The sequence below is a fragment of the Nannobrachium achirus genome (genome assembly GCF_963921795.1).
Source record: "Nannobrachium achirus genome assembly, chromosome: 7".
NCBI lineage: Eukaryota > Metazoa > Chordata > Actinopteri > Myctophiformes > Myctophidae > Nannobrachium > Nannobrachium achirus.
Window position 1 is genome coordinate 12,980,558 of NC_137816.1, and position 14,029 is coordinate 12,994,586.

The 14,029-nt window shown below is 43.0% G+C and overlaps 1 protein-coding gene across 1 annotated transcript in view; it reads left to right on the forward strand.

The window, feature by feature from the left end:
* The window catches only part of crtc3 (CREB regulated transcription coactivator 3), a 69,681-nt gene that overhangs the window by 1,544 nt on the left and 54,108 nt on the right, over nucleotides 1–14,029 (forward strand). The window contains exons 2-3 of the mRNA XM_080730774.1: nucleotides 6,173–6,283; nucleotides 12,430–12,593. Coding sequence (XP_080586900.1) covers nucleotides 6,173–6,283; nucleotides 12,430–12,593 — 275 coding nt within the window. The remainder of the gene's footprint in view (nucleotides 1–6,172; nucleotides 6,284–12,429; nucleotides 12,594–14,029) is intronic.

The following is a 14,029-nucleotide window of genomic DNA, read 5'->3' on the forward strand; positions in this document are numbered from 1 at the left end:
CTGGCAATAGCACAGGACACGCTGCCAGCAACGGCTGGAAGTAGCTCCTTCAACATTTGCCGTGGTGAACAGAGGACTGGATTTAAAATGCCCTGAATTCTAGACAGTTGTGCCTTACAGGATCAGAATCTGTTTATTCACCAAGTACAGTATGTACATGTGGACACTGGACACAATCAGGAAGAAGTGCATGGGAAAAATATTGTGGTTGAAAGACTGTGTGTGTGTGTTTATTGCGACCGTAAGGTCGCAGTTTAGTATGAAAACCTCCACCGGCCGTCCGTCCGTCCGTCCGTCCGTCCGTCCGTCACACACGTCACACCTTTGCCCTGCTCAATGTATACGTGTAACGCCTGATACTGAGGTGATGTGTCACTGTGACATCACAGATACTGAGGTGATGTGTCACTGTGACATCACAGGTGAGATCGCAGTGATGTCAGATACTCAGAGCAGGGATCTCCATATTTAGGCATAAACAGGTGACATCACAGTGATGTCAGATACTCAGAGCAGGTATCTCCATATATGGGCATAAAATGGATTCTGTTAGGGATCTCCATACTGTATATGGGCATAAAAGGGATTAGTGATGTCAGATACTCAGAGCAGGGATCTCCATATATGGGCATAAAAGGGATTAGTGATGTCAGATACTCAGAGCAGGGATCTCCATATATGGGCATAAAAGGGATTCAGATGGAGATTCAACTTCAATGAGTAACAATGGCAAACTGTCAACTGCCCGTATTTTCTTGATAATTGGTAAAACAAACTTTTGGCCTATTTGTGGCTTATCATCACATCCAACCATCTTAAGATACTCAGCTAGTGGGGAATGCTCTCTTCCCTGGTGAGAATTGCCCCTTTATATAGGGCTTGTTTGTGTATTGTATGACACCACGCCACATCATCAGCTGTGGACTCTGTGATGTCATCGTATCTCCATATATGGCCATCTCCGTATATGGAGATATAAGTCGTCCATGCCCAGGTATGGGCTGGTGAGGTCAGACTTTGTGTGATGGGTAGGTTATCTCCATATATGGAGATTCAACATTCCAGGTGTAACTATGGCTGCCCGTATGACGTGAGAGGTGGAGGCTGTGATCCCGATTAGGGAGTCTTACTGGTATATATATATATATATATATATATATATATATATATATATATATATATATTAGGGTTGCAGCGGTTCCACTCCCGGAGTTCCCCTCGACCCGTGAGTGAGCATCAGGACCCTGAGGTTTTCTCTGTTTCCGTTTAAAGAAAGTCAAAGCGACCCTCCGTTCTCCAGTTATTGGCAGTTGAATATGCCTAGGGTTTCATTTCCCTTTAACAGTTGGTATGCTTTCCTGTAGGGGGTACAGTCGGTAGTGCTGTCACTTCACAGCTAGAAGGTCCTGGGTTCGATTCCTGCCGGGGACGCTGGGGGGCGTATTCTCTCCTCCGTGCTGGGGGCGTGTTCTCTCCTCTGTGTCATCAGTGCCCATACCCTAGGTGGGGTTGGAAAAAGGGCCTTTCTGTGTGGAGTTTGCATGTTCTCCCCGTGTCTCCTAGGGTAGATACCCTCACTAAAAACATGCAGTAATCCTGGTCTCTATACTGCCTCCCCCTGGCCAGCCGGAGCGCCTGATGGAGGGGAAAGGAACTGGTAGGAATAACGTGTTCCTTCTACTCGCTGCGTCCAACCGGGGGAAACTCCCCCCCTGTGAAAAGAAGCGACTTGGACTCCTCATGCATTGAAGGAAGCATGAGGTCAGTCCGTTGTCTCCCCAGGTTGGCACAATTGGCAGAGGGAGTGTAGTGCACAGGATTACATTAGATAATTGACACCGGGTGAAAAATGGATTACAAAATCCCACTGCTACAAAATCGTGGGATAAAAAAAAATGAAGAAAAAAAAGGCATGCTTTCCTCCTGTACACGTTAAAATCGAAAGAAGGGGGCACAGTGGTGTAGTGGGTAGCGCTGTCTCACAGTTAGAAGGCCCTGGGTTCGATTCCTGCCGGGGGACGCAGGGGACGTGTTTCCTCCTCTATCAGTGCCCACAGCTCTACACCCTAGGTGGGGTTGGCAAAAGGGCCTTTCTGTGTGGAGTTTGCATGTTCTCCCCGTGTCTCCTAGGGTAGATACCCTCACAAAGACATGCAGTTGTCCTGGTTTCTATAATTCCTCCCCCCTGGCCAGCCAGGGCTCCCCAGGCGTGGCAGAGGGAAGGGCCGAACCCAGGATTACAGTTTAGGCAATTGGCACTGGGTGAAAAAAATGGGTTGCAAAAATCCTGGGATAAAAAATATAAATAAACGACAGAAGGGTAAAACATGGCAGGTTGACTTTTGTACACTGTGATGTAAGCAACAATGCTGCAGCTAGTCAAATTAATGATGGGTATTAGATTTAGGTGGGCCAATGTGCAAGTATTGACAGTAGTAATCCGTATAGTCATTATTATACATTTTATTAGCTACAATGCTTGCATTACAGTGTTCTAAGGTGAGCCTGCAATCTTCTACCCTTGTGTAGTACTCTTTTTATTTGGGGGTGGGGGGGGGGGGGGGTTCTGCCTTATTGATAGTTTACAGTCAGGGTTCCCACGGTCATGAAATTCCTGGAAATATTTTGAAATTAGAAAAATATTTTTCCAGTACTGGAAAAGGTTTGGAATTTATCAAGGGTCCTCCTGGAAGGTCCTGGAAAAAATAGCTATGCATTGTCTTTGGTTATTGATTTTGTTAATACCTCTGAAATGACAAATTAAGCATGGGCCAAATTGTCAAATATTAGAGGCAGAAATTGTGAAAATAGCCGATCTACATGCTCACAACGCCTCAACGCAAGGCGTTGTGAGCATGTAGATCTGCTATTTTCACAATAGAACAGTGTTATACAAAATTCCTCAACTCTTAGTGCTCGTCAGGGTTGGGGGTCCCCAGTTAAAATATGATTATTTCACGGCCTGAAAAGGTTGAGAACCACTGGCATACACTACCTGTCTCTTTGGGCATTGCGCATAGGAGTAAGTGACTCGTTATTGAGCTGAATTGTTGTTATATACTCCTGGAAATTGGGTTAAATATTCTGGAAATGTTTTGGAAAGGTTTTGGAAAGTAATTGCTAAAAATGTGTGGGAACCCTGTACAGTAGACTGACCGGACATGGGGAGAGAGAGAGAGAGAGAGAGAGATGGGAGCGACACGCAGCAAAGGTCGTCGGGAACGGTAGTGAAACCCGTGACACGCTGTTAGGCGGGCATTGCAGCCTAGGTGCCCCGCCCGAGGCTGCCCCTTGTGTAGTTTTTAACCTGTAGAGAAAAACAGATTTAAAAAGCAGTCTCGGTCTCGGGGTTCATTCTCCTTTAGGCCATGTAGTGTGTATCAATGAAATCACTTGCTGCTCTGACTGCTCATCAGCCAAAATAATAAAAACGATGTGTCTGACAGCATTAACCACGGCCACTAGTCTGTTGTTGACATGCGTGATTTTCTACACTGCTAATGTATAATATTAAACTAGACCTTGAGGCACAACAAGTCTTTGTCCGGCTTGTGTGTGTTGTTGGTATTGTCTCTGAGAAAGTGATCTCTCTATCCAGTCTGTGTAAATCTATTGATAAAAATAAAATGAGGCCAGTCTTTGAGATTCAAATTCTGCCCTTTCATCGGTGTAAGGAAGAAACGCCCATCTAATTTGCTTATTCCTGATCACAATTGATGATTGGGGCTGTTTACCTTACCTTGGCAGAACAAGCCGCCCTGTGTTCTCTGAGTGGATCCACAAGGCATGTTGGTGGCGAGGTGGTTTGCCAGCCATGTTGCCCATTTCCTAGAATGTAATATTCCCTATGTTGTAAATAGGGCTGTCACAATTATTACATAATCGTCTAATCGTGTTTATTTGACATAATCGTGATTATTTTTCATAATCGTTTCCATGTTGAAAAATGTTCATATATTTTTAAAAGGATCCCTGACTAATACGACAAATATGCCTTAATAGATTATAATTGTCCTCTATAACTACAATGTAAAATTAAAAACACCTTAAATATTTTATTTCTTCTAGAAATGGCTCATCTTTCACTCAATAGGGGAAATGCCCGTCGCAGGTTGATGATGTCATAAATGTCATGTGTGAATTTATGGCATGCATGTGCAAAAAACAAACACAAACACATTTGAAATGTTGAGATTCGATGCTCATCAAGCATAGGAAGTATTTAGTTTGTTTTTATTTGCACATGTATTCCATAAATTCCATAGGGATAGATCACACATGACATTTATGACATCATCAACTTGCGACAGGCATTTCCCCTATTGAGTGAAAGATTAGCTATTTTTGGAAGAAATTAAATATTTAAGGTGTTTTTAATTTTACATTGTAGTTATAGAGCAGGGGTTCCCAAACCTTTTTGTCTCAAGGCACCCCATGAATATTTTTCTAATCTGAGGCACCCCTACATTATAATTTTCACTCCCAGCACCTTATGTTTATAGCATATCGTCGTTGTCGGGTGGAAACCATGTATGTCCAAAACCACACAACGCCTCGCGATGTGAGGTGTTGTGTGCTTGTAGATTGGCTGTTTTCACTAGTTTTGTGCGACAGAGGTTTCTGCCCGACAGTGACGATATTTTAGTGATTATGTTGCGAGGAAAACGTTGAGCCAATAGCCATTTTGGTTAGAACTGACTGAAAATAACTGTGTACTTACTTCAAGTTTAAAATGATAATAAATATTTTTTCAAGTGTCCAAATATTATCAAATGATCTCGCGGCACCCCTGGACTGCCGTGGCGGCACCCCAGGGTGCCCCGTCACCCACTTTGAAAACCCCTGTTATAGAGGACAATTATAATGTAATAAGGCATATTTGTCGTATTAGTCAGGGATCCCTTTAAGAAAGTAAAAAATAGTGGAAATAGCAGATCTACAAGCTCGATGCGACGCGTTGTGAGCTTGTAGATCGGCTATTTCCACTATCAATATTCTTTTTTAAGTATAAAGTTGTCAAATATGTCAGTAATTTCATTGTATATTTAAGGTTATTTGTCATATCTGCCATGTGCAACTTCAAAGCCTACACGCCAAACAGAAATGTAATTGCCAACGACAAAAACACAATTAAATCGTTAATCGCAATTATTTGAGAGAAAATGAATCGTCATGTAAAATGTCATAATCGTGACAGCCCTAGTTGTAAAACGAATCACTTTGAATGGATGATGTTTACGCCTCTATCCAATTTCCCCCCATATATATTTAGGGACTACACATGCTAATAAACCCATTGGTTCAAATACTGCTATTTGAGGTATGAGAGAGTTTTTTTCTTCTGCAGAATGGAAGTTATTGTGATATTGTGCAAAACATAGATTGTCACGTCTGCTACCATTCGTATGCTTAACTCAGGGGTTTTCAAAGTGGGTGACAGGGCACCCTGGGGTGCCGTGACGGCAGTCCAGGGGTGCCGCGAGATAATTTGATAATATTTGGAATTTATTTGGACACTTGAAAAAATATTTAGTATCATTTTTAACTTGAAGTACAAAGTTATTTTCAGTCGGTTCTAACCGAAATGGCTATTATCTCAACGTTTTCCTCGCAACATAATCACTAAAATATCGTCACTGTTGGGCAGAAACCTTGTATCTCCAAGTTTCAAATGTGTACATCTTTTGGTAAAGGCTGTCGCACAAAACAAGTGAAAACAGCCGATCGATGCGAGGCGTTGTGTGCTTGTAGATCTGCTGTTTTCACTAGTTTAGTACATTTTATAGATGATAAATACAAAACGAACGGTTTTGGACATACAAGGTTTCCACCCGACAACGACGATATGCTATAAATATAAGGTGCTGGGAGTGAAAATTATAATGTAGGGGTGCCTCGGATTAAAAAAAATATTTATGGGGTACCGGTACCCTGAGACAAAAAGGTTTGGGAACCCCTGGCTTAACTTACACGTATGATGGTGCCGTGTGTATCGAAAACGGCAGATCTACAAGATCACAATGTGTCTGGATAAAGCAGACGTAGTCTGTTGTATTATGTTGGCTGAATACTTGGAGAAGATGATTGTTTGAATAGAAGTACTGTGTTTATAGCAGTAGTACTCTGAATTGGATACTTTGTTTATCCCCCCCTCCCCACCTCTGACTAACAGGTGCAATATCAGAAGATCCAGCAGCTTCGTTTGTCCCAGTCACGGGTACAGTACTACGGAGGTTCTTTACCCAACGTCAATCAAATTGGCAATGCCAGCGCTGAATTTCAGGTGAGATCTTAACTTGGGCTACATCAAGGGTCTTCAACAGGGGGTCCGGGACCCCTAGGCCTAGGGGGTCCTCAGAGTTACTACAGGGGGTCTTCCAAATCTTTGTGTGATAGAAACTCTTTTCTCCGTTTTTATATTAACCATTTGAACCCTAGCGTCCATATTCTGAGAACTTTAGCCAAAAATAGCCGATCTACAAGCTCACAGTGCCTCGCAGCGCATTTTCTCTTCTGGGCTAGGAAAAAGGGGAAAAAGAGCAAACCAAGCACAGTGAAAGGTCAAGTTTATTAAGAATTGACGGTTCAAGTGGTTAAATATCTGAAAACACAAATTGAAATGAACTACACTGATGATCGTGCTGTCAAACAATGAAACTATATGGGGGCTTTGAAAAGGTTGTGGGGGTCCCTGCTTCATCTCTCTCTCAACTAAGGGGTCCTTGGCCTGAAATCGTTGAAGACCCCTAGGCTACATTATATCCCTATTTTAGGCCTGTCATAGACTTGTCAAATGCACAATAAATCACTTTCTTTTATTGCCAATCTACAAGCTCACATGACCTTGTAGATGAGCTTGTACGTCTGCTATATTTGGATGGTTATGTGGTTAAAGTATCACTACTACCTTTTATCCTGTTCTGGACTTCCTCAAGGCCAGGCTTGTTTTGACAACAATGAGACACACTTAACCCATTTAGAACGGGTACACATTTTGTGTATCGTTATTTTATGCTTTAACTATTGAAAAATAGCAGATATACAAGCTCACAGCGCGGCACCGAGTGCCGCGCTGCGAGCTTGTAGATCTGCTATTTTTGAAAAATCGTGAAAATTTGAATTTTTACCAGATTCTATAAGTGTCTTTTGAAGATCTTTTGAAAAACCCTATGTTTCTATGTCAGCAATCTGGCTATAGCCATCGTCAAAGAAAAGGTCCTTTTCACTTAAATGGAGCTCAGTTAGTCTGTTCTTGAGAGACTACTATATCAGTGGTTCTCAAACCTTTTCATGTGAAGGACCCCCAAAATGATATGTATTTGGCCACGGACCCCCATCTCAAAATATTTAGTTCCAGGGACCACCCAGAAGCCAAATTTTAGTTACAAACGTTCGCTTTGAAAATGCATATATTCAAAGATTCGCACACATTTTCACGACTTTTCAAAAATAGCAGATCTACAAGCTCACAGCGCGGCACTCGGTGCCGCGCTGTGAGCTTGTATATCTGCTATTTTTCAATAGTTAAAGCAGTCAATAATCCTAGGCCTAAATGGGTTAATATTCTCTGCACGAAGAAGCTAAAACAGCCCAACACTGTACTGTAGTTTTAGAAGTGCAAAGCAGCCACTCTCTTGAGACTGTCCTTATGAAGACAGGCAAAGACAGAACAGTAGATCTGCACTCTCTGCTTCGGCTCGCTTGAGTCATTCTCTGCTCTCTTTTAAGAAGTGCAGTGCTGTACGCAAGCCAACAGTGCTTCTCTGTAGCTGTGGGGCCTGTATCTGTGTCAGCTCTCTGAGGAGCCGAGCGAGGCCAGCACACAGAAGCTCCAGCTGAAAGTGCCCTTGTTGCCTGGAAGAATGGCCCTTTGAGCCAGAGAAGCAGGTAGTGCAGCGATCCCTGCACTATGCCCGGGTCCCACATCTATCCCGGTATGGCGAGAGAAGGCTGTGGAGACCTGGCTTTTCATCCAAACCTTTTAGGAAGGTCCATGCTCGGGGTCCGTAGAGCGAGGTTAAAGGGGAAGACCACCCATTTTCAATATTGAAATATGTCATTAATATACCCCTTCTGTGTTGCCTAGAACTGGAGGATTGATTTTGGGGTTTGTATTGTAAAGTACAAAGGTGTGATGTCATCACATTGTACTTTGCAATACAAACCCCAAAATCAATCCTCCAGTTCTAGGCAACACAGAAAGGGGGGAACTTTTTTTATATTTCCACACAACTCCTCTAAGGTATATTAACCAGTAAGACTCCCTAATCGGGAGATAAGCGACCGTTGGTCGCTTATCTCCACAAATAGGCCAAAAGTTTGTTTTACCAATTATCAAGACATACGGGCAGTTGACAGTTTGCCATGGTTACTCATTGAAGTTGAATCTCCATATATGGAGATAACCTACGCATCACACTAAGTCTGACCTCACCAGCCCATATTTGGGCATGAGCAACTTATGTCTCCATATATGGAGATATGATGACATCACACAGTCCTCAGCCGATGATGTGGCGTGATGTCATACAATACACAAACGAGCCCTACAGTATAAAGGGGCAATTCTTGCCAGGAAAGAAGCATTTCTTCGACTCAGACCTTATCGCCAGGGTTGGCTTATAGCAGCTGTCGGTAGATAATGCCGGTCTTATATAAGGGTCATTTGTGTACGGTGTGATTTGCCATGGTTACTCATTGAAGTTGAATCTCCATATATGGAGATAACCTACGCATCACACTAAGTCTGACCTCACCAGCCCATATTTGGGCATGAGCAACTTATGTCTCCATATATGGAGATATGATGACATCACACAGTCCTCAGCCGATGATGTGGCGTGATGTCATACAATACACAAACGAGCCCTACAGTATAAAGGGGCAATTCTTGCCAGGAAAGAAGCATTTCTTCGACTCAGACCTTATCGCCAGGGTTGGCTTATAGCAGCTGTCGGTAGATAATGCCGGTCTTATATAAGGGTCATTTGTGTACGGTGTGATTTGCCATGGTTACTCATTGAAGTTGAATCTCCATATATGGAGATAACCTACGCATCACACTAAGTCTAACCTCACCAGCCCATATTTGGGCATGAGCAACTTATGTCTCCATATATGGAGATATGATGACATCACACAGTCCTCAGCCGATGATGTGGCGTGATGTCATACAATACACAAACAAGCCCAGATATGAGCAGGGCAAAGGTGTGACGTGTGACGTGACGGACGTGACGGACGGCCGGTGGAGGTTTTGATACTAAATAAGCGACCGTTGGTCGCTTATCTCCACACACTGCTGACATCAGTATGACATCACACCGTACACAAATGACCCTTATATAAGACCGGCATTGTCTGACCTCACAAGCCCCATATTTGGACACGAACAACATATAACTCCATATGTTAAACAGTTGGTTGCTAGGGTAAAAAACATGGTTGCTATGGTAAACAGCTGGTTGCTAGGGTAAACAGTTGGTTGCTAGGGTAAAAAACATGGTTGCTATGGTAAACGGTTGGTTGCTAAGGTAAAAAAAACATGGTTGCTATGGTAAACAGTTGGTTGCTAGGGTAAAAAAATGGTTGCTATGGTAAACAGTTGGTTGCTAGGGTAAAAAAAACATGGTTGCTATGGTAAACAGTTGGTTGCTAGGGTAAACAGTTGGTTGCTAGGGTAAAACCATGGTTGCTAAGGTGGTTGCTAACGTACACTAACAGACCAGCAACAACAGACTGTTGCCACAGCAACGTACACAAAGGTTTGTGTACACATCACACTGCTGACATCAGATGTCATACTGATGTCAGCAGTATGATGTCATACTGATGCGGAGATATGAGCAGGGCAAAGGTGTGACGTGACGGACGGCCGGTGGAGGTTTTGATACTAAACTGCGACCTTACGGTCGCAACTAAACTGCGACCTTACGGTCGCAACCAGTAAGACTCCCTAATCGGGAGATAAGCGACCGTTGGTCGCTTATCTCCTGTCACACTGCTGACATCAGTATGACATCACACCGTACACAAATGACCCTTATATAAGACCGGCATTATCTACCGACAGATTAGTAACAAGATGTCAAAATCGTTGAAGGTTGAATCTCCAGATATGGAGATAACCAACACATCACTCCATATATGGAGATAACCGACGAATCTCACTAAGTCTGACCTCACAAGCCCCATATTTGGACACGAACAACATATAACTCCATATATAGAGACATAGCTGCTGACATCAGTATGACATCACACTGCTGACATCAGTATGACATCACACCGTACACAAATGACCCTTATATAAGACCGGCATTATCTACCGACAGATTAGATGCAAGCAGGATCTCGACTCTGACACAACTCATCGGCTCATAAGCTGGTTCTCCCTCCATATATGGAGACCGACGAATCTCACTAAGTCTGACCTCACAAGCCCCATATTTGGACACGAACAACATATAACTCCATATATAGAGACATAGCTGCTGACATCAGTATGACATCACACTGCTGACATCAGTATGACATCACACCGTACACAAATGACCCTGACGGCACACACCAAGCAGTGTGATGTCATACTGATGCGGAGATATGAGCAGGGCAAAGGTGTGACGTGTGACCGACGGACGGACGGACGGCCGGTGGAGGTTTTGATACTAAACTGCGACCTGACGGTCGCAATGACACAGTTCAATATTGAAAATGGGTGGTCTTCCCCTTTAACCACTTTCAACCTGGCGTCTCTATTTTTGGCATGTCATCTTTATAGTCGAACATCTACAGATGGTCTATTTCTTACTCCAAAATTCAGACCCAAAAATCTGGCATCGGTTCAGGCTCTAAAGTGTAGTATTTTGTGTACAGGAATCTGAGCCTGATGTTGTAGCCACTAGCTATACACTGTAAGATTTTGAGTGTTCATTAAATTCTTGATCCATTTATTACATTACACATTATGGACATTCTCAAAAGTTAAATGAACATTGATGTGTGTACACGCTGTTTGTAATCCAACGAGTCGAGCATGTCTTCTTTCGGTCGGTAAAGAAAAAACGTGACCACGATGATCCATTCTTTAGTTATGGTCCGTTGAAAAAAAGCATCTCTGGACGATTTGGGAGCAATGAAATGAAAATGAAAAGACCAATACACACGTATATGGTGTAAAATGTGTGTGTGTGTGTGGGGGGGGGGGGGGTTGGGGGTTGTCTGGCCCTGTTACAGATGTTGTCCTAAAATCATGCAGATCGGTACACAGTATCTCTATAGCCATTAAACGAAACAGGTATTTCTTACATTGATGCTCCTATTATCATGCAAGCACCAGTTAAAGTTACTTTCCATCCCTCATATACTGTGTGCACAGTGCACATCCCATAACCCACACACTGCACATCATTTCGGAGCTCATATCTTTGAACGGGTAATGGCTAGTTTAAAAAAAAAAAGTCAAAAACATGTTGGGTAATGTAACCAGTCAAAAGTTTGGACACGGGGACTGCCCCATAGGTCGAACTCCCGTTGGGTCGAACAGCGTCTGCCGGTTAGATAATCACCCGCGAGCGTCGGCAGGTTAGATAATCACCCGTGTCACGGTTACTGAGGTTAGGTTTAGGGTTAGAGTTAGGCATAGTTTTACTGAGGTTAGGATTAGGGTTTGGGTTAGAGTTTGGTGGTCGATCCAAAGGGTGTTCGACCTAATGACATGTTACCTTTGGACACGGCTTCTCACACACATTGAATAGAAGCTGTGTCCAAACTTTTGACTGGTAGGGTATATCATTTATATATCCCCCGCCTTCCGTGCCTCATTCACTTTTTTTAACCCATTTAGGCCTAGAATTATTGAATGCTTCAACCAGTGAAAAATAGCATATATACAAGCTCACAGCGCGGCACCGAGTGCCGCGCTGCAAGCTGGTATATCTGCTATTGGGGTTGGGGTGAAAAAGTCGTGAAAATGTGTGCAAATCTTTGAATAGATGTATTTTCAGAGCGAACATTTGTAACTCAAATTTTGCTTCTGGGTGGTCCCTGGAACTAAATATTTTGAGATGGGGGTCTGTGGCCAAATGCATATCAGTTTGGGGGATCCTTCACATGAAAAGGTTTGAGAACCACTGACATAGTAGTCTCTCAAGAACAGACTAACTGAGCCCCAGTTATGTGAAAAGGACCTTTTCTTTGACGATGGCTGGCCAGATTGCTGACATGGAAACATAGGGTTTTTCAAAAAAACCCTAGAAGGATTCAAAAGACACTTATAGAATCGGGTGACAAAATTCTAATTTTCACGATTTTTCAAAAATAGCAGATCTACAAGCTCGCTTGTATATCTGCTATTTTTCAATAGTTAAAGCATAAAATAATGATACACAGTAACGTGTACCCGTTCTGAATGTCCAATCTCTCCCTCAGGGTGGCTTCCCTTCAGGGCTGGACTCTCTCAGAGGGACGCGCCATCACGGGCTGGTGGAGAGGGTCCACAGGGATCGAAACCGCATCAACTCGCCCCATCGCAGACCCGTGGACAAACACGGACGGCAGATATCCTTCCGAAACAATCTCGCTCCACCACATTCGTAGACGTTATCTTAAGACACTTGTCATAGCGATCCCAGTGTGTCTTGGCATCGTGGCTACCACGTGATTGGCCTTGATTGCCAGGTTTTGATGGTCCATGTTGTGGTTATAGCTGTGTGGTGGTGAAATCCACCACTGTGGGCAGCTGTTTATGTTCAAGGTGCAGTTATCATCGTGTCATTTTTCTGCTCACCAGAAATGTGATGCAATTCAGAGTTGGCGCTGTTGATTTATGTTTTCTTAATATTTGTTTTGGGGCTTTTATTAGATGGGACAGTTAGACTGACAGGAAATGGGGGGAGAGATGGGGAAAGGTCGTCCGGATCGGGAATCGAACCCGCGATGCCGTCAGGCATCAATGCCGCCTTTGTGGCCATGCCTATGGGGTATGCGCCTGGACCAGTAGGCCAGCGGGCTCCCCTGTTGATTTATGTTAGCAACTGTGAATTTGTGCGTGTGTACTCGTCGCACACAAATTTTGCTCATGTGGTTGTCTTTGTACATTAGAAGGTGGAAGTGGGAGGATTCACTTCTGCCAGCTTTTGTGTGTTTGATGTCTGTAATTCACCGAATGGGAGAATTTTACATTTAGATTTAAGCTGTCATCCATCACCAGCCATCTTTTCAGGATATAAATAGGGCTGCATAACTGCTTAGTAATTATCTTCAGAACAGGGATTTTATAATGGTGTCATTTAGAATGATTTTATAGGGATGTCAGAATTGGCCAAAAATGACATTCAATTTGAATAGTTGTGATAAAAAAAAAGAAAACCCTATTTGTAAAAGTTGAACCATATAAAACGTGTACATTTCTTTTTTAAAGATTTGTTTTTTTGGCTTTTTATGCCTTTATTTGACAGGACAGTAGACTGACAGGAAATGGGGAGAGAGATGGGGAATGACATGTGGCAAAGGTCGTCTGGATCGGGAATCGAACCATCATAGCCTAGTATGTGGTATGCGCCTTGACCACTAGGCCAGCGGGCGCCCACGTATACATTATTAATAATGTTTGCTGTAAAACATCTTGTAAAGATCACAGCACTTTGGTTAATGCTGAGCTTGAGCAAGATCAGATGAATGATTCCTCTTTTATATTGTATTCTATAGACAGTATCCACCTGTTTCTGCGGGAATTTACTGTAGAATGACCGTAGGTGTGGGACACATCCGGGTACTGTTAATATAGGCTACTGCTTTGTCTGATTATCCTAACAGGAATCCTAACACAGTCGTTATCAAATGTAACTCTATATCATAAATGACAATCACATGGTCTGATTTGTTTATTTTTGGAACAAAGTTCTTATATGACGCAATCTAAAATTTCCCTATACTGTAGGACTTTCAATAGAAAAAATACATCCGTGACCGTGACCCATTAGTGACATCAGGACTCTGGTACTCTATAGTCTCATTTTATTAAGGTTAG